Below are 27,568 nucleotides of genomic sequence, written 5' to 3' on the forward strand. Positions count from 1 at the left end.
ATGATTCTAGTCTTTACTTAATTCAAGGACTTGTTCTTTCTCTGACTTCTTACATGGCTAAATGGGGATTTCTCCATTTGCTCCTCATTATGAAAAGGACATTAAGAACTTACGCACAGAACATGTGTAGCATCTGTGTGACATTACTGCTGGTTATGACTATTCCTTTGGCCATTAACAGTATTTGGGGAAATGAGGGCCACTGCTTATTTTGGCTCAGTGTTGATGCAACCATACCATCAGTGTAGTGCCGCTGCCAGTTTGTCTCTATCAGAAGCTGTGTGACAGTTTGACAAGCAAATCATTCTCTTGATGTGTCACTGCTTTCATTCTTGAATGGAAGTGTGTGAGTGTTTATGTGTGTCTATGCAGGGATGGAGGGGGTTCTTTCGCCCAGACAGAGGGGAGCATTGACTAGTTTGATGTTGAACTAGTGAAGAGGCGAGACACCCACTGAGATTATCAGTGAATGTTCAGCTAACATTTGTGAATGTCGCCGTGGGAGATGGAACAACAGATTTGTGGATATTTGCTGGACATAAGGTCACACATAGTGTTTCAACTCAGAGTGCCTCTCAGAGCAACTCGAGCCAAGCTACTAGAGAGCATGGGGGGGCACAGCAAGGCCAAGATAGAAACATGTTTTCTCTCTGGAGGTTCATATGGTTTATAATGCCAAATACGAAGCCACACTGATGAAAACAAACTCAGCTGTAATATCTACGATAATCTTGCCATCAGGATGCACAGCATATGCCGTAACAGAGGGAATTTTAATCTCTGCATGCTGCTAAAGATCATCACGACCACCAAAGTAAACAATTACACATTTGTCAATTTCGCTGCACAGATGCCAGGCACAACTGGAATAGGATTTATTGTAATCCCCCTGCACCTGCAACAAAACGATGAACAACATGTCAAGTGGCACCCAGCTGGTTCACCTCTGGGTCATTTCTCGGTCCTTCAAAGTGTCTCTCCAAGCCAGCCACAACAGACCAAGGGATAAATAGATCTGTTCAAGAGGGGGATGAAGTACTGTGCAATCTGAAGATCCACTAAAGTATGACAAACATTTGTACCATCCTTGACTCAGGCTACTCCAACCCCTGACTCTTTGTGTGTGTGTTTGGTTGAGAAAAAAAAGCTTAATTTGCTGTGATTGTGCTCTGTTCTTCAGGATTATCAAGGGTCAAGGCGTCGACATCAAGAGCCTCAGCTCCAGATCAGTCCTCACAGTGACCAACATGACAGAGGATCGTTACGGGAACTACACATGTGTCGCCTCCAACAAGCTAGGGACGGCTAATGCCAGTGTGCCTCTCATTCGTAAGTTGTCATTCTACCTGCTTGTGGCTAACTGGAGTGGTGAAGAGTCAGAGGGTTTAGTGTTGTGGATGTCATTGGGGATTTGTGCCCTCAGAAGTGTTTTTCTTAGAGAACAAAAGCTAAAGTTAAGCCCAGTGCTGCAGCTGGGTGCCTACATATCGCCAGTAGAGGTGGTTTCTTATTTCCTAGTCATCAGTTTTTTTGAATGTTGATTGTCTATTATGGTTGCAAAATCTGTGTGTATGTGGGTGTGTGAGTCTACATATGCATGTGCACTGGACAAAAAACACCACCTGAAAAAGAAAATGTAGCTTGGAGATGGTAACAGCATCACAATTACAAAGGCGGCTACACAGGTCAGTCCTGCTAAGTTGAATGCCAAGTAGCACTGTGACTCAGATGTTTAAAGAGGTCTGAGAGTCAGCCTTTTTCATGGTGTTCAATGCGCCATGAGGCATCTAACAGAGATCCAAACAGGCCGAATAATCAGAGGCCAAACTGCTGGTGCGTCAGTGAGAGACAACAGAATTATTTGATGTGGTTCGTGAAGCATTCAGCATAAATTAAGTTACTGAACAACACATTTGAATATTTGCTACAAACAACAAAACTAAGATGGATAAATGTTTTCATACAACAGGTAGAAGCAAAATAGCACACCAGCAAGTTCCTGTTGGTCAGGGTGTTTGCGCAGAAGGAGCACAATTTTTGAGGCATATGGGGCTCCTCCATTGGCAATTCTGGCAGCAGCGAGTCAAAGCATGCCGGTACTGATTTGTGTTCCCATCACCAGTTTAAGCATGCTGAGTTAGGGCAAAACACACAGGCCCCTCCTCCAGGCTTGCTGCGGTGACTTCTCGCAACCATGGCCAAGCCCCTCAAACAAGAGTGTGCTGCGAGACTCAACTCATTTCTGTGCAGGAAACCAGAGAAAAAAATGTTTTTAGGAGCCTTTGTGTGTTCAGCTCTCAGTGGTCGTTTTGTTGCCTTTAACTGATTCTTCTGATGGTGTTAGCTTGCAGCTGTTTAAGTATTCATCAAGTAACTGCTGGGTGAAAAAACAACATTTCCTGATTTTACAGCTTCATTAGAAAAGCTTTGAAATAATTCAAGAACAGGGAGCCTTTATTGTAAAGAATTTATAGCAAATTAATCAGCCAATGAACAAACTAGCAGAGCTTTGTTAGCTGCTGTTCCTCAATAATGCTGCAGGAAGGAAGACCATCTACAGCTGCTCCTTTGACTACTGTCCAAGATTTACAGATTCTACATCAGTTAGTAGCCATCTTGTAATGGAAATGCACATTCCTGCCATGCTGGTTTGACATGCCGAGTCAAACCAAGTCAAGCTGATCAGCACTCCATGTGTGTGGAAAAGCTCTAATGATGTGGACCTCTGGCCACATTATAGTCTTCTGATGAGAACTGGTGGAGTCCATTTGTGTTCAAGAAGGCACATGGCTGGCTACTCTTTACCTGTAGTGTAAGTAGTCATAATAACAGTGGGGACAATGGGAATTAACCATTGTGGAGAAAAATGGGTAGGAAAAACATAAAACTGGATTGACACAGCTCAAGTACAACTGGTATATTATGAGCTTTACAAAGCGAGCAACAGTGAGATGTGCTTGGTAAGAAGGCCAATGAGCGAGGAGCTCAGAACATTGACCCATGAGCACTAGGAAATGTTGTGTGGTCTTTTTAAATGATCTTTTCATGAAGATCATATGGGTTTGAGTTTAAAAAGCCAAACGTCCCCACTGCTAAAAGCTAGAGTTGGACGGGCCATCTTATTGTTATGATGTCCACTGACTGGAGCCCAGCCCAGTGATGCTGTTTTCCCATTACATCTGCCCACCTGGCAATAATGCACTTCTCCCAATCCCCGCAGAATTGCCACAAACAAAGTGGCTCTGCTACTGTCAGTTACAAATACATTTATTATAACTTCTTCATAATAAAAACTTTGTGTTTTCACCAGCAGTAACAAAACATTAAACATGACTCATGACTGGAACAGCTGAAAGACACCACAGTGAAAGAGTAAAAGTCAGCAGGTGTACAAGTACAAACAGGATGAGAGAAACTAAAGAGATTAAGTTAGAAGGTACAAAAGTACTGAGAGCTGAACACACTGACTTTTAAAGACGTATTTGTCTCAGGTGTCCTGCACAGACATGAGCTGAGTATAGATTTTCGAGGGAGACAAGCGCTTGTTATGGGTTGGCTGAAGTCGGGAGTCATCACCGCGGCGTGTTTGGAGGCGGGGCAGCCACAGCTTGGCCCTACTCCGGAGCAGGTCCATTGTGGGCGTGGCGACTCAACACAGAAAATCTGGGTGCAGTCATATGCTAGTGGAAAACTGGCATAAAAGGCAGGGTATGTCGTACCCAGGGCAAGTCATCCATCTGTTATAGGGATACTTAGTATTTTAAATGGCTGAGTTAAAGTTTTGTACTTATCATTAAAGTGTAGTTGGGTTGTTATGTCAGGGATGCTCAAAACACAGAAATAAAAACAGATGAAAGTGCTTTGAGGCTTGTTCCCAGTGTAGTTCTCAATGGCCAACTAACCATTAACAGACAACAAATACTTCTAGTCTTTTTAGATTGTAGTGCACAAACAGGCTTATGCTCATAATGTTTGTATATGTCAAGAAAACAAATCCTCCTCACTCATTTTAAACAAATCCTCAAGTGGTTTTATGAGTCCTTTGTTCGCAGCCACTCCACACGTCTTTGAATGTCTGTGGGAAGTTGCTCTTCACTATACCTTTCCTTCTTGAAAAATGTTACAATATCCATCCATATATACTCACAAACTTGTTCAAGAGCACTCCACTTTCTCAAGATTTATACTCCACTGTATGGTAGGTGTTTGATATTCCTACACTGTTAGGCTTCTCAGTTATTTTGTCCACCCGCTGTACCTGCTGAGCTGCAAAAAAAAAAGCAATGACAACAAGGAAACACATTTCCCTCAATGTTTTTTAGAGCAAGTACGGGTGGAAAAAATTCCATTTAATGTATTCCGTGATGAAATATGAACAGGTGAATTAAATTATTCACCAGTTTGCGCTGCACGCTCTGATGATAACATTGTCCCTAGCAGGCCAGAGACTCAGAATACAAAAAGATGTTTCTGTAGAGTTGGGAATTGTCAAAGGAGCACTCCACTCTCCTGTTTGTGTATGCACAAAGAACATCAAAGGCTCGTCTCAGATCCTCAAATGGATGATCTTAATGTGACACTAGCGAGGCCTCAAAGGCAGACTGGCAAAGAAACCCTCAGAATAGTCAGAGGAGGCAGCTTCCTGTGCTGCCACCCCCCAACTCCTCTCTCTTCCATTCCCGCGCTTTATCTCATTGTCTGTCTTTCTATCGTGCCTTTGTCTCTCTGATTCTCTTATCTGACTCTCTTACTCTCTTGCTCTTTTGCCCCCCCCCCCTTGTCTCTCATCCCTCCTCTCAATCACTCTCTTTCTCTCACACATACATCTCTTTCCCCCCTCCCTTTCACTCTCATGATCTCCACTAATGGAAGAGAGGCCAATTCTGCTGTCGCTCTTAATGAGAAATGGCAAGCAATCGCCGCAGCGCACTCTCACCGGTACGTTGACGCAAATAACAAAACCCAGAGGTTAGATTTCACCATGGGTGACTTTGGATTGCTATTTTAGTGCCAGTCAATACCTATTGATGAGCAAGATGGGAAGAGGGGAAAGGGGCATGCATATTTGATAGAGCATCATACAGTGAGATGAGAATTTTAAGTCGCAACGCAGTGTGGGTGGTTTGCGGTGAAGAAATGTCTAGTTTCTTCTGCTGGTTTCATCACATTAAGAGGTTTAGTAGCAGTGCATGAATTGATAAGGTCAAGTAAGGGTCATCCCAGTTCAAAATACCTTCTTAGAATACAGCCACAGGGGGAAAAAGATGAAGTACAAACTGTAATAGTGAGAATTCAAAGCCCTTTTTTTTTATTAGTGTGAAGATTCTGATGCTGAAAGGTCCTTATCCTTCAGCCATGTAAACCCTTTTTGTGCCTTTTGTTGTCTCTTTTTGTTTCTTAACCTAACAGAGTCGCTTTAAATCAGTCCAGGAAAAGCTCACCATTATCTTTGATGAGATGAACTGTGACTCTGGAAAGCTTTCTCAAAGAGAAAATAAACACATTTGCCTTCCATCCAAACAAGCCGCTGGAACACAACTATAGTTCGGTTCGTGTCTCAAATAAATCGAGGATAAAAAACAATGAAATTTGTGTGCGGGCTTTGTGCTCACGTCAACATGGTAGGTTCTGACTAAATTCCACATTTGTGAAATGAGTTGGATTGCCGTGTCCGCACTATACAGATGCTGCTCTGGTGGTTTGGATTCAGTTGTTGGGGTTTTTGTGTTGTTAAACCATTAGTCAGGGATTGTGATCTCTTTCAACTGAGTACCACTTTAAGCTGTGTTTTTAAAGCAGAATTTGGGTTCTTTAGAGCACAAAGAAAGCATACACAACCTCTTTGTCACTACTTATTTGAGCACCCTGTGTCTGTGTATATGTGTGTGTGTGTGTGTGTGTTTGTGTACGTACAAAGCTTTTTATACCTCTTTGTCTTTTGAAAAACACGATACTGAGTGTCATCAGTGAATGAACAAATAATAAAGTGGAAAACCACTTGTCACAATTACCTGTGCTTCTAAACGATTGTAAAGTAACAAAGGTGTAATGAAGCGATTCGAATAAATGATGGCATAGAAACACTCACAATAACTTTGGCGGCTTTCTGCGCTTCTATACATGTTTGTCTGTGGAATACATTTGTTTTTGATTTGTTACAACTGAAGCAGAGCTTGCGCAGGTGTATGCACAGTTTGTGCTGCGTTTTATTTTCAGTCAGTTTGATTTAAACACAGGACAGGTTTTCTCTCAATAGCATCACTGTAACGACAGAAAGGTAATCACAACAATATTGAGGCATCGGCTTTCGGGGAAAATTACGGCATAGTAGTTTCTTTTTGTCAGTTTGTAATAATAGATAAATGATGAAATCGAAGCAGTAAGACTGGGTCAAACTGAGTGTGAGGCTGGATCGATGCATTTGTTCTTACACTTTGAAAGATGCTGATTTCTTTGTTGACTTAAAGTACATATTCCAATCATTGCTATAAATTCAGTCCAGTAGTTAAATATTTGTGGCTAGATGTTACAGTCAGTGTGCGTGTTATTGTGTACAATACAGTTATGTTCATATGGCATACATCCACAAATTTATGTACCGTTAGTGCTGGCTTTGCAAATGCTTGTGGGAATGACTCCAGCAGGCTCAACAGTAGGTGCATTTCAGTTGGATTTGCTTATTAAAGTGACTGCACTGACTACAGTTAAACATGAGCATCTGTGCAGACTAGCAACAGATGAAACCTTCCCTTAACTGACACAACAAATCCTGAAAAACATGATCTTTTTTATATGGATTCTGGTGCAAAATACTGGAGATGAAGTGCAATGGAAATTTGAATTAAAGAAACAGGGAGGGTGAAAGACAGATGGGTGTTGTAAAAGGCTCAGATTTAACACACTGTCACAAAAATGTAGTGAAAATGCTTGATTATCTTCTAAAGACAGAAGACGACGCGATCACACAGAATCAGAAATACGTCTGTTACATTCTCCGTTTATTGTTCGTTTAGTGAATGGTTAATGATTTTTTTAAAAGTCTACCATTTAGAAAAGATAGACGTGTTCAGCTTGGCCCAATTGGGTCCTCTCAAGGATATTAAAACAGTAACCACTGCTCTGGGTGTATCTCTGAATCCTTAAAAGTAGCTTCAAACCATCCGGATGAAAACACATTCCAACAACTGCACAGAATTTTAACCACATTTTTTTGTAAATCCCAACAAAGATGATAGCCAGAAAAGGAATACCTCCTTGCTGAATCTGTAGCACCATCCATCCATTAACTCTACCTGCTTATCCATCGGAGGGTGGCCTTTGGGGATTTTCAAAGATTACTGGCTATTTGTATTTGATTGAACTGAATGCTTACCTCTGTGACTTGAATGTAATGGTAACACATGAGGCACAAACTGGGGCTACTGCTGAGCCATCAGCAAGTCATACTGTATGTCCCTGTACTCTGCTGTCAGACCAAAGAGATACTGTACACTAACATTTCAGCTTTAATCTGCAGAACAACAGAACACCATTTTTCAAACCAGGTTGTGTTTCTGACTGTCTTTTCTTGTACATACACATACTACAAACGTACTGTTTGTACTCCACACACACTCTCACCCACACCTTACGATTTTAGCTGAGGTATAACAATCACCAAACTGGCAATCCCTATTTCAACTTCCCATTTCATGTGCTAGATGGAAGTGAACTTCGATGAAAAGACTGAGGCTGTTCACTCCAATTTTCTGAGGAGTCCTCCAGCTTAATTGGTCAAGCTCTTATCCCCCAGCCCACCTCGGCTTAGCTCTGGAGGAGATTTTCTCCGCCTATACCTCTGCCTTCATTTCCTCCGTTCTCCTCTCCCCTCCTTTCCCCCCTCCCTGAGCAGTAATCGGAAGAGACTGATGGGGGAGAAAAAGAGTTACTTTCGCTCACTCTCGCTCTCTCTCTCTCCGTCACCGCTCAGCCTCCCTCGGGCCAGAGAGACACTGCTGGCTAGTTGGTTAATGAACGTCGTGTTCGTTTGTCACGCTTATCAATCACCGCATGTGTAGGTGTCATTTCGACATGTCTCCTCATCTGCCATTGTTGTTGATGCCGTTGTTTGTTCCCACGCCGTGTGATTGTACCTGAGTCATAGAGCAGAGATGCAGGAAAATGGGAGCTAAAGGTGAAACCTGAAATGTGGGTGTGTGGTAACAGCTTGTAATGCAGGGAACACTGAAGCCATGTGGGCACTGGACGGCAATGCGTCCGGTTTTGGCAAGTTGTTTTCATCTTAGTGTGAAATCTCGTATTTTTCTAAACTGGTTGTAACACTGTTTTTGTTTTTCAAATACTCACGTATCACTGTATGCTAAATAAATTGAACAGTTGAGGTTGTAGTGTCCTTTATTTCTTCCCAAAAGCACCCTTACAGTGTTGCACCATTTACCTATCATTTGAATGCCTGCATTTCCATATTTAGGCAATCAGAAAAGCCATTAACATTTTCCAGTCGCACTGCGATGAGGAAACGTTTGGTGCTGTGGCAGTGTTCATCCTGCAGCCCAGCGGGCAATGGACTGTCTTGCCACCCACACCCCACCCACCCTCACCGACTCCTGTAGGAGGCCAGATGCACTGCTACGAATGTTCATCCCTGGATGACTGAGCCCAGCGGATGCCCACAGGATGATACACTCTCTGGGCAGCATTAAAAATGACATATGATGAATAACTAATTAGTTGGCTCACAGTTGAACTTTTTAACACTGACTATCCTGCGATCCTGGAGGGATCAGTGAGGAAAAACTTGATAATGCATTGAAATGGAGAGGTTAAGATAAATTGGACACGTATGACAGTTGTACCGCTTCCTTTCAGTAAGGTTTCTACCACACTATAGCACATAAATGTCCACATTCTATCTGTGAATGTGTTGATAAGATTGTTTCTATTTAACTCACAACATGCAGAGCTTTTTTTATCTTTGAAAATGAGGGGGTTTGGCACAAATAGGAAACACTTTGACTACATTTTGCCTCTCAGCTGCATTTTTGATCTTTTGGTTTTATTAGCTCACTGCCTCATCGCAATTAAAATCTCCAACTCCAAATAGACCTCATGTTCAAGGTCCCTTATAATACTTATTTTCAGGATCATACTTATTTTAGGTGTTTATTAGAATATAAACAAGCTTTAATATTCAAAAAAACACATCTTTTTTCTTATGCTGTCCATTTCTGTACTACCTCTATTCACTTGCGGTCTGAAGGGTCCGTTTAAAACTTACAGACCTGCCTCAGATTTTGTACTAAATTGGATCTTGAAGAAAGGCTCCAACAGGTCTACATATCAGAGCTCTCTAAGTCAAGAGTGCTGGTATTGTTTGCAGCTGTAATATTAACTCCTCATTATGCTTGTGATGAGCTAAACTCTGAGCGTGGCCCCACATGAACACTGGCACCTACAAATCATGTCCTAGAAATCTCCTGCATTATCCCATCCACAGAGAACAAAGAGAATAGCAATCCATGAAATGAAATGGCTGTGAAAACTAATGTGTTTTATCTTGCAAGTGAGCAGGCTGTGCAAGTGGTTGACTGCCATATACAGTGCGTGAAATGACGTGCTGCTCTGCTGAATGAGGGGAAAGAGCCTGAGTCAGTGTGGAGCTATGGGGGAAAGATTGCATGTCAAAAGATATGTTCCACAGTAATGGACGAGTGTCTGAGAGCTCATGAAATGATTCACTGGTGAATTCAAGCTCAAGTATTAATCAGATAGCGCCCGCCCGCCTGTTTGAAGAAAGAAGTAAAAAGAAACAGTCTTCACATATCGGCTCCCTCAGGAGCACTTAAAGTGAAAACATTTGTGGAAGAAAAGATGAATTCGACCATTTCCCAACCAATATACCGAGGGGAAAAGCATATCGCTCCATGCATGAATACTGATTCCGATGCAATTTTCCTATCAAAAAGAGTGATGAAATCAAATGAAAGGGTTTTATTGTTGTTGACATGACACTAGCATTTAAACAGCGACACAGTTATTGTAGAGTTGCTAGACCGCTTCAAGAAAGCGGTCTCAGAGATTTGTCAGAGCACCCTTTGGTCCCTCGATTAGAGTTTGAGCATAAGTGAGCGTCCCCACTATAGTATGGCCTAGATTCAGCAGCTCACTGCAACAGCATAAACGGATTCTTTTTTGGTTTTCGTTGTGTGAGGTATAATCATGGCTGCCATGGTTTCCCTTGTGACAGATAAGCTCCTCCTCCGCCGTGAAGCCTTGCGGAAGAAGGTGGTTTATACCTTTGTGAGCGGTATAAATAGTTTTTTTTTTTTTTTAACTTAGCTGCAAGTGTAAGTTCGTGTGCCAAAAACACAGCGGTGGAAACACCCTACGAGTCCAAACACTGCATCAGTTTGAGAACAGCTCTGATCTGCCACACACACCCCAGATTTCTTCTCCCCGAGTGAGTCACTGCACAAAGCTGGTCACAGCTTATCTCGAATTAAGTGCTTGTTTACCAATAGAAGCCATGTTATTTATTTATTTATTTGTCGCCAACTTGAGATCAAATGGGTAGTAATGTTTACATTGCAGAGATATCTTTATACCAAAGTAGCATTTAATAATTCATGCTGCACAGCAGAGTGTGGGTTTAGCTGTAAGCTTTAGAAGTCAGAAATAGAAGAAATTGGCAAAGTGATCATTGAGTCCCTGGTATCAATAACCTTATCAACACCCACTGTAAATGTGTTATGTTTTGGCTGTGATATCTGTTAGAAAAATCAGTGCATGTCTCATCAGTCTGTTCACTCCCATCTATAACAAAATCTGCTGAAACATGTGACTAAAAGCATAAGATGCTGTTGGTGTGACATTTTAAACATTGACTTTGAAAGTAAAAGAGGATATGTTTACCGCCGTCCATCTGTGGGCTCACTCAGCTCGAGTAGTTTGACACGCTGGACTGAACATTTCTGGATGTCACATTATTCCATCTCCCAAATGTCACCAGTGGCTCAGCCTGAAATGAGTTCATAAGGTAATCAGATTGGGACTCTGAGTTCCCTCCTCAGAGGGATCAAGGCAGACTAAAAGCTCCCTTTTTTTTTTTTTGCTCGTTCTTCAATCAGTTCACACAGCCTTAAAGGAGGGCACGTAATGGAGAAACAGCCAGTTGTTTAGCAAACCAGAGTTTGATGCCAGTTTGTCACCCAATCACAAAAGCCCCCTCTTTGGAGCAGCCCCAGCTCTCAGGTTCCTCTCATTTTTTTTCTTTTTTTCTTTTTTTTTTTTTTTGTCTTAGCGGTAACCCATGCAAATCCGAGGCACCTGGGGGGGATGAAGCATGTTGTTTATGAAGCATGTGGAGGTTGCATCTTGCCACAGAGACACCAGCCTTTAATGCATGGAGAGGATTTGTCTCCATTCCCTGTCCTTTTTTTTCCTTGCATGCATTTTTTCTTTTTTATTTTACGTCTCCATTCTGTTAATAATACATGAATGTCCTCTTTCCCTCCCCCTCCCTCTCCCCCCCTCTCCTCCCCTGTAGCAATTATTGAACCCACCACCACTAGTGCTGTCTCAAGCCCAGGTCAGTATATGTCACCATGCTGTACACCAAACCAGCAAAGAGGTCCGCTGCCTCATACTAACCTGAGCCGAAATCCTCTCCTCCATCTTGATTTATTTCAATTGGCTGGCTGGAATGCCTGCTGGGTGTACAGCTTCATTGTAAGTCCTTTATTTTTTTTTTTTGATTTGCATTCCTTCTTTTTTTTAATTCTTGGATTATTTTGGGTTGGCTTCTACAGCCTGGCTACATATAGTTCCTGCAGCCTGTGTCATTACGCCTGCCCTCTCTTCCTTTCATTACAACCCTGCCACCACCACCCCCATGTGGAGCAAACAGTAGTGTCATCAAAGTGGCTCTTCCATAGGCCTCTGGGTCTGATGCTTTTCATAATGCTGATGGCTTCTCCCTCCTCTTCTTTCTGGCTTTTTCACCACAAACACCACCTCTCTCTCGCTCCCCAGTGCTACCTAAATTCAGCACACATCAAAGGCAGGAAGCTGTCGGTGGCAAAGGCCCGTGGTTTGTTGTTTGCAAGATGGAATCTCTGCTTTCTTTGTACTTTTATCACTTCCTCTCCGTCTCCCTCTCTTTTTTTCTGTGTCTTAATCTTCCTCTATCCCTCTCTCGCTTACTCTCTCTGTTTTTCCCTCCTTTCTAGACCAATCAGTTGGCGCTCTGCCACCCTCTTTAACCTGATCTGCTGCTAGAGCTGTTGTTGGTGCTATACTGTCAATGTTGCCCTTGTTCCCCCTACCCCCCCCTTCACTGTATTCTCCCGCTTCCACATTCCAGTCTAGAATAATCCCCTCTGCCTGGTTGTCTTTTCTCCCTCTCTAATGGTTTTAAGCAAGTCACAGAATGTAATCTCTCATGCTGGTTACATTATTTTTGCTTAATACTGTTCCCGCGCACAGAAAAACATGCAGGAATGCACTCACGCTAAAAACCTTTCACTGGCATGGACACTTACAATTGGAGCTGAAATGAAAACACACTGAAATGTTCAAAGATGCTCAAACACACCTGCACTCATAGCGAACATATAATCACACATAGGGATTCATATTGCATGGTGAATCTGTGCAGTGTTTTTGTGACTTTTCATCCAGCTCTGTGGATAGACCCCATCGTTTTCCTCTTCATGGAGACACACCCCTGGATTAGTACGTGCTCTACCTGTCTGTCTGAGCCAGATATAATTATCCATGGAGATTCTGTCAGATAACAAGTTAAAATAAGCTCAGCGGCAACGAGCGGTCCTGGCATGGCCCTGAACTCTCATTTGATGTAACGCTTGCAGAACAAATCACAATTTCATGGTCCAAAGGAACACCAGTGGTTTCAATCGCGGAGATAAACTCACTCAGCGACCCACTGTTCTTGTTTTGTTCGAAGTTGTATTTGAAGTTAATTTTTTGATGGCGCCCTCGCTAAGTGGCTTGGCACAGGGAATTATTTTAGATCCCTGCAAATTTCTCTTTGTCCCAACCCATGTTTAGTTAAGTTCAGTAATTCATTTTAACAGGTTATTATCTGCTTGTATTTCCCCTGTGAATGAGTTTGGAAAGATGTGCTCCCAAAACAAGGAGTCTGGTAGGTACACGAATCAGGAGATATGATGTGGAAAAAATCTCTCAACCCCCTCAGCACTCTGCAGTGCGTGTTTCAGCCCATTCATCAAGGGCAAATAACAAAAAAAAATTCAAATTAGCAGAGAAAACAACGCTAATAGGCAACATCAGTCATTGTGCTTTTACATCTAACCTTGCTACGCCTGTGTACCTCTAATAAGAATCACTTCAGATGGGCCAAAATGTTAATGTGTAGGTTAAAAAGATCTTGTGTGAATGCCAGTTATTAAATTGTTTGAACTCAAACTTTGTTAACTGTGGACATCTTTGGGTCTCAAGAATAGTTTCACAAGATCCAAACTTCCATCTTCATTACTGATCATAGAAGCTTGACATAGCAGGTATAAAGACACAGGAAGTAACATACTCAAATGCTGAAACCAGTGGCTACATAAAAGGTTAGAAAGGCGAACTTCATTAGAAAAAAAATGTGAAAAACAGCAGCAGTTCATGTATTTTGAATTTTATTTGCCAGTTATAATATTCTAATCTGATATTCAGATCATGAAAGATAAATCTTATTTATCAGAAGAGTTGTTTATCATTAAGCTGTGCTAGTACTGAAAGTAGAACACAATAATATATATGTATCAATACATAATACATTCCATGGATTGATGAAAACATTAATTTTATATGCGAAAGCTGCATTGTAAAAGGTTACAAAACTGCCACCGTCATAGCGACATAACAGGGTCAACACTCACAAATCTCTCTTAGAACACCCAGTTTCAACTCGACTTCTCTGCAGTACTGACAGTGCAGTAAGAGGTTTATCTTGAGCTGTCGATAACCACTTGAATCTCTATAGTTGTCACCCATAGAACCAGTAAGCCAACTGTTATCATTCAGGGAGAAGATGAAGCAGAGATGGTGAACTCCAAATCGTAAAAAAACCCTGGACTGGTCAGACATAAGCAGACAGCTCCTGTGAGAAAACTGAGATCCTTCAGTGTGCAACAGGCTGCAGAAAGTCAGCAGTGGCCGGTGCACTGTTCTTGGCTGTGATGTGTTGGGGGGGGCGGCATCAAGGCTGGCAATGCCAATAGATTTGGTGAGGCAGGAACTGCACAGTCTGGAGGCAGTGGCAGAGAGGAGGATGATGAACAGGATGAATACTGTCCTGAACTGCCCCTCCCTTTCGGTCGATGATGAACTGTGGCAGATGGACAGCACATTCCGCCACCAGCTCATCCCACCGAAGAGCGAGACGGTGCGCTTCAGGCGTTCACTTGTGCCCACTGCCATCAGACGGTACCACAGCAACTGTGACCACAGCCTAAGCCAGCTGTGACCCCCCCCCCCCCCCCCACCCCCACATCCAACTTATTCCCACTCAGCCAGACCTGTCACACTCACTGCTCTCATCTCTAACTGTTCCAACATCCAGACTGTTGAAATTGACTTTTTCTACCTTTGCTGAACAATGGTTCTTCCATTGCTCTACCTGTTAGTGTCATATTTGTATTATTGTTAGGACTAGAGGTATTAAAGGAGTAGTTTGACATTATAGGAAATGTGATAGATGAGAAGATCCAAACAACTCTCATTCTGTTATTTAAATAGGAAACAACACATCAGCCCATCTAAATGAATGGGTCCAATGCCACTGACTGCCAATCACTGTTCCAAAAACAACATGACCGCTGAATGCCTTTGTCATTTGCCCAGAGTTTGGTTAGGTTAAGGCAACTTGCTTAGGTTTAAAATATGGTGGTTGACACTAAAATAACTACGTTACATGAGCAAGTTGAAATAAATCACCACAGGACGTGTGGTTTCCCACTGGACACGAATGTCCGGTCACCTGGATGAAAGTTCTGTGCTCGTTTACCCCAATCATAAACCCCGACCTCCTCTCTGTGTGGACTTCTGCTACTTCACCTCACTACCTCCTTTGTTGCTATGAAAATAACTATGATCACCAGAGGTTGCTACCTGATAACAAACATCACTATGGGTTGTAATGAAAAACTTTTACAGTGGTACTTAATGGTTTTCCTGATGAGGACTGCTTTATATGAAACCACAGCTAATTGACTTAGTTTAGCAGGAGGTTTCAGAAAGACTCAATGTAGTGGGAAATGGCTAATCTGGCTCTTTCCCAAAGTAAAAGAAATCTATCTACCAGCATGTCAACCTTCATCCAAAAATGCTGAGGTGTTTGTTTAAAATGGGATTTAATATATTTATTCCTTACAGTGTTATATATTTTATTCATTTTTCTGCGCTTTTTATACTTTATAATGTAATATAATGTTCTAATTATATTTTTCTGCTTCTTACATTAAGCCTTTATCTGTTATGCAACATAAAGATGTTACAGATCAGCACTAAATCACTCTCACAGGCAGCTTGTGAGGAACCTTTTTTTGTATCATGACCATCAAACATTCAACTGGTGTAGGATACTGAAATTTGTAGTTCACAAATTTTGATTAATTCACAAAGGATGCTCATCAGTGAAACTTGTTTTCTGCCTTTTAACCCATTCCTGAGGAGTAGTGGGGAGCCACCATGCATTACCAAGGGACCAACTCCAGCTCCAGGCCAGTGCTGGCAGGAGAACTAACTGTATGTACCTGTTTTTGATGATTGGAGAAACTGGAGCACCTGCAGTCGACTCATGCAAGCATGGGGATTACATGCAAACGTGTAGTTATTACACACCTGGAGTCTTTTATTTTTTTTTCTTTTCTCACCTCTGACACTTGAGTATCAACCCAGGTGGTCTGTAAAATCTTATCTTGTCCTTAAACTGGCAGTTGACAAATTTTCTGCTTCAGCGTATCATTATGAAGTAAATGTTGATTGCGCAATGTAATGGATTTAGAATAAAGAAACGATAGGCATTTACATTGGTTGCCTATAAACCTTGCTTTCACCACTGGGTCAGCACGTGGTTGCCCGGGAAGAGGAAGGTTAACTCAGGCTTAGTCCTTTGTTGTTATCTTTTGGAACTCTGAAGTAAACAGAAAATGATCCAGTTATCTTTTCAACACCTCTAATACCGCTCATCTTATTTCTACGTGTTATGCCAATATGTTCATGCATGTCGGGGTCTCACAGACAGAAATAGAAACCATCTGTCATTGCCACTTTTTTAATCTACAACACCAAGTTCGCACATCCTTTATTTGAAATGATAATATATCGCATTTTGTGGACAATGAAGGTCTTAAGCTCATTTGCTCTTCAGCATATGGATTTGTATGTATTAACGTAAACATAAAGCTCTGTTATATGCCAAAGCAGCTGGCTTGGTGCCACCCTGTCATCCCAATGAAATGTAGATCTGTGATAATAGCATATGCTCCCACAGGCTTTTACTTCTGTTTATTTGCGCAAATCACTTGACAGTAGAAAAACAATGTTCTTAACACTGTTCTGAGCCCCATTTGTTATCTTTTTCAAGGCACCGTGTTCAGTTCTCCTGGTTCAAGGAGGCTTAAATGCATTATACATAATGTGTGTGACTCCCCGATTCCCATGTGTCATGTTAACTCCCAAATAAACAAAAAAAATCAGGCAGCCTGAGTGTAGCTCCGTGAAGATGATCACTCATCTATTAATCCTGCTCTTAGCCCTCATTTTTCATAGAGCATTTTTTTTTTTTTTTTTTTTTTTAATCTTACCCCCCCATATCTGGCATAATCAGAGCTAATTACAGAGGAGGTAGCAGTGATGCTGTCATCTTGGAAGCCTGGTATGTGAGGCATGTATTTGACTCAGCATGAAGAGCCAGGAGATAGGGAAAAGAGATTAATGAGTCCATGAAGGTTTATGTCTCTTGTTAATATCATTGAGTAGGTCATAAGAAGATCCATGATGGAGCAACCTTTAAGAATTGTTAACTTTTACTCCAGAATGATGCCCTGCATTTTTCTTGCATGCATTTTTTAAGTAAAGAAAATAGCCTAATCAGTTTCTGTAGAAAGATGTTTTGGAATTGAAAGTCTCCGCTTCTTAATGAAGACGTTTTTCTGATTGATTTAGAGCCACGTTGGGTCGTATATCTTCCTTTATGCAAGGTCCAGAGAACAACATCAAAGAGATAATCTACCTTATTAAGTATTCTTCCAGTGTCCTCCAAAATTCAAAAGTCACTCACTCAGCTCCCTGAGGCCCAGGGAGCTGTGTTAATCAAATTATTTTAGTGGGCATGTAAAGCTTCTTTAATCAAAGGATAGCTGGCTAATTTATGTCTGAAATTGGGGTAATGTCTTCTTTGGAAGATGACTTTAAACAAGGTTAGAATCTGCTTTTCCTCTTTCAATTCTTCACTTCATCTGATGTTGGTACAAGTTGGACCCCGAGGCACATTTTGTTGATATTATACAGCGCAAGGCCTTCTCAATAAATAAACAACTTTGCATTTTTTTCTCTTAAGTTCTCAATTAATATTCTCTCTTGGCCGTCACTTTGTAAATATTAGACTAACTATTACTAGAAGAAGCTCATAAGCACATTTAGTCTGTCTTTGAAACCATGTAATGCATTACTTAAATCTGCAGCTCACGGTTTTTCAAAACATAGTTGCAACACATTCTAACTTTAGCCCTAATACATAATGCATCCTTAGTTGCATCCTTTAAAATTTAATAACTTTTGGACTTTGTATCATAGTTTTATTTTTTCATGTTTGGCCTCAGTGGGAATTAGCACTGATAAAAGAGTAACATTTTGAAGTAACATTGGGAATCAAAAGTTTTCAGATGTTCAACCAGTTTAACCGAGGCACTCCATTGTTGATGAGGAACAGCCTCTCTGCTCAGCCTGAATATCAGTTGCTATCAGCTGTTGGCTTGTAATGAAGGCAAAGTGACTTTGAGATTCACTGTATTTCTTTTTTGTTTGAAATGGCGTCTTTACTTTGTCTGTCAATATGGTGTCACATCAAACAGAAGTTCTATTTCCAGTCGTATTTCAACATGAAAGCCACAACATCAGAGCCCGTGAAACTGGGAAACTGCCACCCATATTCACTAATTCACTGCAAATGATTTTACATGTTGGTCCCAGAGCTCACTGTACTAGAAAACAGAAAAACATGTATATGTGTGCAGCAGCTGTGTCCTCACCGCATAATGAAGAAATGACATTTTACATCCTAAAGGTCAAAAGGTGAACTTCACTATGACAGTGTATTGTTCTCCATAAACACTTTTCTGTCCATTATTCACAACTGTAACTCAGGAGCATAAGAGGAGATTGTGACCGTATTTCACATTTTGTACGCACTTTGTACTCTCACTGAAGCTACACAGTGCAGAAACAAGTGATGGGGGGCTGAGTGGCTGAGACACAGACACCATTCATCCTATAACATGACATTGTACCATCAAAGTGATTCTGAAGCTGCTTTTTTAAGGTCAAAATGTTACATAATGTTGCTTTCAGCTTGGGGTGATGGCGACGTGTGATAAAGCTCTCTATCTGTCCTTTGTGCTCCTCTGTAAAAGAAAATAGTCTTTCAGTGAAGACAGCATGTTTCCTCACCAGAAATTATTAACTGGAATATTAGGATAACTTCAATTTCCATTTCTCACTTCCAGCACTTATGTTCTTTGATTAAATTCCCTTCCCTAAGTCTTCACTACACAGGATGTATTGAATTATTAAATGAGTCTGGACAGACGTGGATGTAAACTGCAACATGGCTGGTGCATGGAGGCATACAACCACACAGCAGTAATTCTGGTTTATACTGAAAATACTAATGATTAACAGGCAGAGTTTTTCTGCTCCAGGGCCCTACAGCATACTAAGTTGTTGCATTGAAACATATGCTCCGACATATGCTACAGGTCCATGTGGACTACTGGAATACTGATAATTATTGATACCCTAAATACTGTCTCATCCTGAATTAATTAGTGTGTCTAGGAAAAAGTAAAATATTCACAAAAGTCATGGAGGGAAAAACTGACATAATGTTAAAAGTATCTTTGGCTTTGAGACACAGTGATGTGTTTTTTTGCTGCCACAGCATGTCCTTAATTTCCATCAGGATTATTTCTGACATTGTGCAAGAGAACACTGATACTTAGAGATTGATATTGGATTCCTTGGATGTCATTGAGTGAGCGGAATAGACCTGGCTGTCCTCTGTTTCACCCCAGGGACAATCAATAGCACAAATTAGTATACATCAACAATTACATAAGACAATCTGTTCCTCAGTCTTTTTCAAACTGATCTTCATTCACATCCCATTCCTTGTCTTTCAGACATTTCCAGCTCAGCAGATAAGCAATCTGACAGACTCGGAAAGTCAGACAAAAGCAGGTTACCTGATGTTTTTTTTTCTTCCATCTTTTGGCTCTAACTTCACACACAGCTCAGACTCCACCACCTTTTCCTCCTGCAGCCCTCAGAAATCTATAAATCAACCGCAGCCGTAAACTTAAAACATACTATTTTAAGGCGTTTGTGTGTTTTTGCTGTAGCTCACCCGTAATGGATAAAGTCTTCATCTTGGGGTGAAACATCCAGGATGACGGAGCACGGCAAACTGTTAGAAGCCTCTAACAGCTAAAAAAAGACCTCAGTGTTAACAATGACAACTTCTTCTGTCCCTTCACACTCCTGTCGTCAGAAGCACGAGCCAGAAGTGCTGAAGTTGAGTTGCGTCATGGGGCAGTTACAATAAAGTCACAATTTGTCACTACTGTCTACAGGTTTGTGAGTCACCCCCAGCTAATGGCAGTATAAATACACTGCACTTATGAAATATTCAAGAGGACAGAACATCTCCCACTGATAAGGTTACGGCTGTTACTGTATATCCTCTAGGACTGGGCTCCTAAAGGAACCCCGACAGCCAACAGCCCAGCCTCTCTTTACCCAGCATGCCTGGTGTCAGACACACTGAGCTACCCACAGATAATCCTTTATGGTAGTGCATTTTCCACCAACCTTATCAGTTATATGGTGGCAAGATCAAGAGCCGTGCAAGCCCCCTCTACACCCTCCTCTCACCACCACATCGCCACCGCGACTCCTGTCTAGTACAGTTTGTTTTGAGGTGATATGCTGACCTTCATTTTTACAAAGCTCAAACTTTTCCAATCATCTCTGGACGGGCCTGATAAGCAGATGGCATGTCATCTATCATACTTGACCCCTAGATCCCCTGGACAACGTAAATAGAGGATGGGGTTTTGTCTTACGGAACTGGAAGCTTGTGAGCTCTGCCCGTCGAAAACTTGTTGTATCAGGAAGAAAATGGCATTTCCACCTTTGCTCACTTACATATTTTATATCTCATGGAAAGTAACAAAACTCTTCATCGACTGCATGTACAAAACTCCTCATAATGCATTACATTACAGGTTACATTACATCTAATTTTGTATATCTCCTGAGCTCTGAAATATCAAAGTGTGCCAGTGCTTCCAGAATTCATTCAATTAATCACAAGTCTAATGATTACCTTTTGGATTACTATACTGTCACACCATATGTTTTCTCAAAGTAGATGCCATTACCTCTAATATTATGAAAGCACGCAGGATGATTGCCTTATGATCTTCAGTTTTCTCCCTGTAATTCCTTTTAATGAGTATAAATAAAGGGAAATTATACTTTTGTTTTTGGCTGATTGGTACTCTGTTGATTGTTTGATAATAGTCATTATGTGTTAGGTCTGTTTTGCTGTGGTTGCCTTGGCTTTTTATTATAGTGCCATAAAACATGCTCTGAGTGCTAATACTGATTAGTTCAAAGTGGGAGATACTGACAATGAAATTGATTTTGTTTTACTGTGCTGGGAACAGCGCTCTCAACTAAAGTGATGTCTCTTTCTACTTATTTGCTTTGGTTAGTTAATTATGAAACACTTAAGATGTGCTTCAAAGAAGGGAACTTTTTTTAAAAAGGCAAGGAAACACAGAAATTAATATTAATTGTGTAGTTGTTGCTACATACAAAACAATGGATGATGGATGGATAGACCAGCATCTGTTAGAGTTACTCCTCAAAATGTATATCTAAGACCAATATTTAGTGCCAGAGGGGAAGTAGTGCCACTTAGCTATGCTGATCATGAGGGAATGGAGGATGGTGGAGTCCAGCAGCATTTGGGACTTTTCGTGCGCAGGATCGTAGTTGGCATACACAGCGTAATGTCGTCCTTGTGTCTCTTAGGTTTGGCAAATGTACACCCAGACTCCGACTCATAAATTTAGGAAGTGGTGCCCCGAGTCTATGTTTTAGTGAACATGGAGTAAAACAGAAAGCAAAGACAAGATCTGTGATTGTGTTAACAGTTGCTACTAGAATGATTTGCAGTTCATAATAATTCAGAATGAATTCATATTAACAGAGATTCATACAGTATAGATAAAACATAAATGAATTCAGAAGGTGTCACCTTTAAGTAATTTACTTTTAGTTCGATAAAGATAAGTGGATGATATGAGGCAGGTATTTTTAGTACTTAAGTTATCGCTATGGTTAACAACAACAAATCCATGTATTAATTAAGCCAAGTACATTTAATTGAAATACATAAGTCCTCACTGTAGCTGGGTGAAGCTGTTGCATACGCTTAACTGACCCATTCAGAGTATAAATATTGTCTTTTTTAATCATCATTTGGAAGCTGGGGAAATTTTAAGAATGTTGACACTGGACTATAAAGCTGTTGAAATTTAATGTATTTTGGGAATTTGCAGTTTTGTCCAATATCCCTTTCAAGGAATAGCTTTGTATATCACAGCCCAAGGTCAAGTGCTTAAATCATGTCATAAGTGCTGATGTTAAACACGTGGAAGTTTTGGGATGATGCTCTGCCAAGGACTTTTACTTAATTACTCATGCAGTCTCTTTGGAGATTACTCTGATTCTCATAGAGCATTCAGAACACATTTTGGACTCCCACAAAGGTCCACTTACTCGTCTTCCCTCCAAGCCTAACTATATAAACAGGTTATTATCTGTATTTCATCAGCCTTAGCCTTCACTGTTCCTCTCTGCTCCGCTGCAAAGACTCATTTTCAGGGCTGTTTTTCACCTGTTTTTGTCAGTCTCTGATTTAGATGGCCATGCTGCCCCCTCCCCCCCCATCAGCAGATTATTCTACTTACCCCACGTCACTCTCGTCGAGTCTCTCCGCCTCTCTGTTTCCAGCTCTATCGCTCCCTCGCTCCCACATGTACCGCTCTCCTCTCTACCTCTGATTATCTCTCCCACTTCGCATCTCCTCAGGAGTGTCGGCCATTATATGCAAACCCGGTCGTGCTGTCAGTCCCACGCACACACAGAAGAAATACAGCACACCAAAACCGTAATAACTGTCTTCAGAAGAACAAGAAAACTATTTCACAGACTTCACTTTTTTACTCGGATCATCTTCCATGGGTATTTCTCAGCATTTGTGGGAACAATATTGGTGGTTGGTATTAAAACTAAGACATGTCGGAGCCTTTTCAGTTTTTAAATTGTGCCAGAAAATCTTCTCTCTTTTATGTGTTTATTCCCACCTCTCATTTGAGCTCTTGTTGCGGGCGGTGCTTTTATCCCTGTCGCTGTCACTTATATATATTTTTTTCCAGCTCAACTTTTCAGAGTTTTTGCAGATCACCAAATCTCACACATCTTCCGCTGCACCCGGAAGATCAAAGCACATTATGCATTGTAGCTCTTTCAGGTCTGCGACATCCTTCCCCATTTTTGATGTTGTATTTACAACTGTTTCTCACAACCCGCATTCTCACTTTCGAATCGAAAGTTTGAAGAAAAGACTACAGAAGGGAAGTCACTGATAAAAGGACTAGGAAAGTGTTTTTTGTCAATTCAAATCTTTCTCCAGCTTTAATTGGGACTCTCGCCACAGCCGTCAGGGTGATTAATAAGACGATTGAGCTGGAAAGATGAGGTTTGGTGCTCCCAACAACAGACAGGGCTCTGCAGTTGCCGTGTGAGAGCTGGAGCAGAAAATGGATAGTCATTTCCTTTTATGGTCACAAAAGACTGTTGTAGAGATTCTGGCTTGGACCATAATTGAGACACCAGGGTATATTCTCTTTCTGGACAGACTCTAATGGTTAGTGCATTAAGGAGGATGATTGAAGAAAGCCACACACTTACAGTAGAGGCTGCGGTAAATCAGAAAAGATAGCTTTTTGGCCAACTTGTAGATTGCAGTGGGTTCACACTGTGCAGTGCTTTAGGTCTTCCCTCTCTCTCATCTCTGGTGAGAGCACTCTTCGGCAGAGTTAAATGGGTGTAATTTTGAGGTAAACGAGAGAACACTTTTAGCAGTAATGGAGGGAAGGCTTTGGACATGTTGTCAGTGCCCTTGGAAATACAGTAAATGCACTTTTCAGGCCCTGCTCAGTTGTTAGGAGGCTTTTCTCTGCATCGCTCACAGGTTTTGTATTCAGCTCATCAGGGGATGAGGAGCTGAGGCAGAAGCTTTCATTAAGACATCAGCTGGACGCTGCATATTCACTGCAGACCTGCAGGATCAAGGTGCTTAGTCCTGCCATATTTAACAAAGCCTCACAACAGTATTCATTTTTGGATTCTAATTCAGTGTCTTTCTGGAAACAAATTTGTGTTAGTTTTAGCGTCAGTTTAACCGAAAACCTAACAATTGTTTAGTTTCTGTCAGTGAATTTTCAGCTGTATTTTGATTGTGCATTTTAATTTTTGTGTCTTTTATGAAGCTGTCGCTGGGTTTGTTGGTACAGTTACCCTGGTTACATGTGTGTGCTCTGATTACTTGAAATAGACACAGTGCCCCGTGTCACTGTGCAGTAAAACAAGTCAGTTTTCTTAGTACATACAGTTGTCATTCCCAAACTGTGCCTGTTTGAACCCTGCTGTTTTCCTGTAGTTCACCCTCTACCACCACAGAATCCGAAGGGTTACAGATTTAACTTACTCGCCTGTTTTCCACCAAAATCAAAACTGCCACAAAAAGATGGCAGGGTCTAGTAAGTGAAAGAGGCATGATGTGAAACACAATGCTTTATATATAGTATGTGTCAGAAAGCACTTCCTAAACAATGGTGTGGCATGGCAATCACAGTCCTTTACCGTCCTTTGTGCTTGACCTCCACCTCTTTTCACAGGAGACCTTTTTGTTTGCCATTGGACATATTGTCATCGCCCTTAGTTGATTTCTTCGCTGTTGTTGATTCCCCGCTGTTGCTACCTCCGCTGACGGCCAAGAGGTGGAAAAAAATGATCTCCTCTAACGTCTGTGTAGCTTTTTTACAGAACAGCAAGGCAAAACAGACAGTGTGAAAGGTGCTAGTTAATGTTGTGACCTGAGTACTGCATGCACTGCATGCACCGCGCTGTGTATTTATTTATCCTACATTGAACAAACTTACAATAACATTACTGCAAAGACCTTCCCTCAGCTAAGACCTACATGATAATAACATTTTAATATAATTCTGTTATTTCAACGACATGCAGTGCCAGTTAACATCATGTTGGTGATACACTACACTAGTAAATGTGGCACTACTGCCGTTATTTCATCTATTTGACAAATCCGGAGGAAATGAATCTTATTCAACTGGACAAGTTTAGCTTTGAACAGTTCTAATCAATTTCAAATCAATTTATTTAATTGCATATTCTATATTCAGTCTCATATTCTGAAGCATTGAATTCTACACAGTTCCATTGGTTCTCCTCATTAAAATTAACTTTAACACAAACAACAACAGGCGGTTATTTATGTTTATTAACTAAATGATTCTGGGTAAATAAATGAGATGGCAATTTAGACGAACAACAACAGATGGTGAAACGAGAACCTATCCGAATTTCTCTTAAGCTCAAAAGATAGAGATCAAAGCTTTAGACACCAACTCATTCTCACTTGTGTGAATCCAGCTGTATGGAGACATTAAGCCTACTTTGTCTGGGAGTCAGGAAGTCCTGAAGTTTTGGTTTGTGTTCTGGGTTCGACTGTGGGCTCACTGTGTCGGTCCAATAGCCAGAGGGAAGTCCGGTACTCTGTGGAAGAAACTCTTGCTTCACAGCCCAGTGGGATGTCCACTTTGAGAGCGCTGGGGGCGGAGCCGGCCTTGGCTTTTAAGGACACAAAGTCTCTGTTTCATTGGAAACCGCTTGTACGGCTTCTGAAGCAGCCAATTACTGCAACGTCTTCATCAATTATGATATTCTTAATAAGCTTTTCTTCTGCGATGCTTCGAGTAGTGGTTGCCAAGCTCTGATTTGTAAACTAATTAAACTTCTTGACCAAAGTTACCAGAGGCTGAAACGCTGGGCTGGAAAATCTTCCGTTGTCACTTAATACAAGGTGAATTAACTTAGATTCACTTCTCTGAATCAGGCTGTGATACTTTAACGATATATAAAGCAGTGATTCAATACCGCAAATTATTAATTTGGTTATAAAAATTAAACCAACACGTTGATTTCTGCAGAGATCGCTTGTCTTAGAGCTTGTCGCAAAGATAGAAATAAAGTAAAGAGATTATACTTTAAAAAGAAGAATGTGAAAAATAAAAAAGAATGTAATTTGAGAGAAGAGGAGAATAGAGAACGAGAGAGCACCTGTCTCTCAGTTTTATTACCTCAAGCTGGCAGACAGACACAGAGGGGCTGGCTGACAGCATCACATCTTGATGTGTCAGTGCTATTATGAGTTTAAATTCACAAGACTTAATTAAACTAAACTATCACTTCTAAGTCTAACTCTCTCAGAATTTCACCATGGCTTAATAGGTGGACTTCAGGGGCTGTGGTTTTACCCCAACATCAAACACATTAAATCAGAAGAAGTTTATCTTGGCTTAACAATAACATAGAGAAATGTGGAAAACATCAGCAAATGGTTGTTTGAGTTGTAAATTAAAGGAAGAATCTCCTGTGGATTGTTCATTTGAAGGTTTCATATCAGTAAAATATCATCCTCCTTCGCCAGGTTAAGAGGTGATGGGGCTGCCAGGCACCTCACTTGAAAACAGTCAGCTTGGGGTTGAAAGAGTAATAAATGCAACAAACAGGGCCTCTTTGAGATGCAGAGATGGAGGACACGTGTTCCTACAATCACTTTGTTTTAAAACAGTAGTTAGTTTATTTTTTAATTTGTCCATTTTGCAGATTAAAGTTTATTTTTTTATTTCTTGACAAGAATTGAAATATCTCAGGTCATTTTTTCCAATACTATAGTTTATTTTTATTACAAAATGCTGTCAGTGAATATTCTGTGTCCGCCATTTCCTGCAAGCTTGTAACTTGGAGTGTCAGGTCTGGGCAGCTTGTTATGGGGTTTCGTATGTATTCATATATGACAGCTGGCTGCCAGCAGATTACTGGTCTTTCATGTGATTGTGCCAGAGGCGTTCAGTCTTTGTCGCCAACTATACTGATAATACTTGAACCGCAGGAATTCTGCACAGCGTTGACATGTCTTTTTCCCATGTATATGAATCCTAGAGGAACAGGGTGCCTATATGTCACTCCATGATAAGTGCTGGGAATTACACAGTTATTAGTTTCCCTGTTCTAAGCAAACCTTGACTGACACTGTCGATGGAAGATGCCTGAGGGGTAAAGACACTGTGCCCACTGCCTCCAAAAGCAAACTCTGCTAAACCCTTGCTGCCCCAAATTGCAAGGAATTATTATTCTGGGATTTGTTTTACTTGTTTGAATCAAAACATGTAGACATAATGATATGGAGATGTATTTAAGCTACTGTGTTATTGTTAAAGTCTGGTGCTCATTTTCTTCCCTTCTTAATTCTGCAAGCAGATTAGTGACACTTCAGTTGTACTGTGAATTCACAGGATATAAAAACTGACAGTAAATGAACTGTATTTCACCAATTTATGTATGATGCATGCAGAATGATCCATGAGCCATTTCAAGGGACAGTGATATGATAACCTTCATTCTGCCACACCATTTGTATTTCATATTCGTCTTCATATTCATATTCTTTTAGTCTCTTAGTTGGTGCTGACTTCCACTCCAATTGGTCCCAGTGAATTTGCTCAGGAAAACATATATCAATTCCATTGGCACCATTGGCAAAGAGAAACAGTACACATTAAAAATATGAATTACGTTTATTGTCTTTCTTGTCTCAAATAAAGTACATCACCTCAAACTGGGCAGTTGTTCTCTATGTGCGCCACCATGTTGATGGGACATCAGGTGATGGATGGATTGAGCTTGGTTTCCAAGTTGGGGTCCCAATTGAATGTTCCATTGCAGTTTTCTGTGTCCAAAGTTGTTTTTATTTGGAGTTTCAAGTGAAGTGGATTCCAGCCATGAAGTCTTTTGGGATTGGTTACTATGTGACAATCACCTTCAATTATTTACTCAAAAAAGGAGAGAAAAAAAAGAAAATTACATCCGACCCGGACAC

At 41.0% G+C, this 27,568-nt stretch overlaps 1 protein-coding gene across 5 annotated transcripts in view; it reads left to right on the forward strand.

The window, feature by feature from the left end:
* The window catches only part of negr1 (neuronal growth regulator 1), a 150,663-nt gene that overhangs the window by 101,716 nt on the left and 21,379 nt on the right, over nucleotides 1-27,568 (forward strand). For 3 of the 5 annotated variants that reach the window (XR_005077743.1, XM_037114689.1, XM_037114691.1), the window contains exons 6-7: nucleotides 1,181-1,329; nucleotides 11,546-11,587. Coding sequence is in view for 4 of the 5 variants with exons in the window: in XM_037114689.1 (XP_036970584.1) it covers nucleotides 1,181-1,329; nucleotides 11,546-11,587 (191 nt within the window). In the remaining variant the exon portion in view is untranslated. The remainder of the gene's footprint in view (nucleotides 1-1,180; nucleotides 1,330-11,545; nucleotides 11,588-27,568) is intronic. The other 2 variants (XM_037114693.1, XM_037114690.1) reach the window with 1 other exon arrangement.

The sequence above is a fragment of the Acanthopagrus latus genome, chromosome 11 (genome assembly GCF_904848185.1).
Source record: "Acanthopagrus latus isolate v.2019 chromosome 11, fAcaLat1.1, whole genome shotgun sequence".
NCBI classification, from domain to species: Eukaryota; Metazoa; Chordata; class Actinopteri; order Spariformes; family Sparidae; genus Acanthopagrus; species Acanthopagrus latus.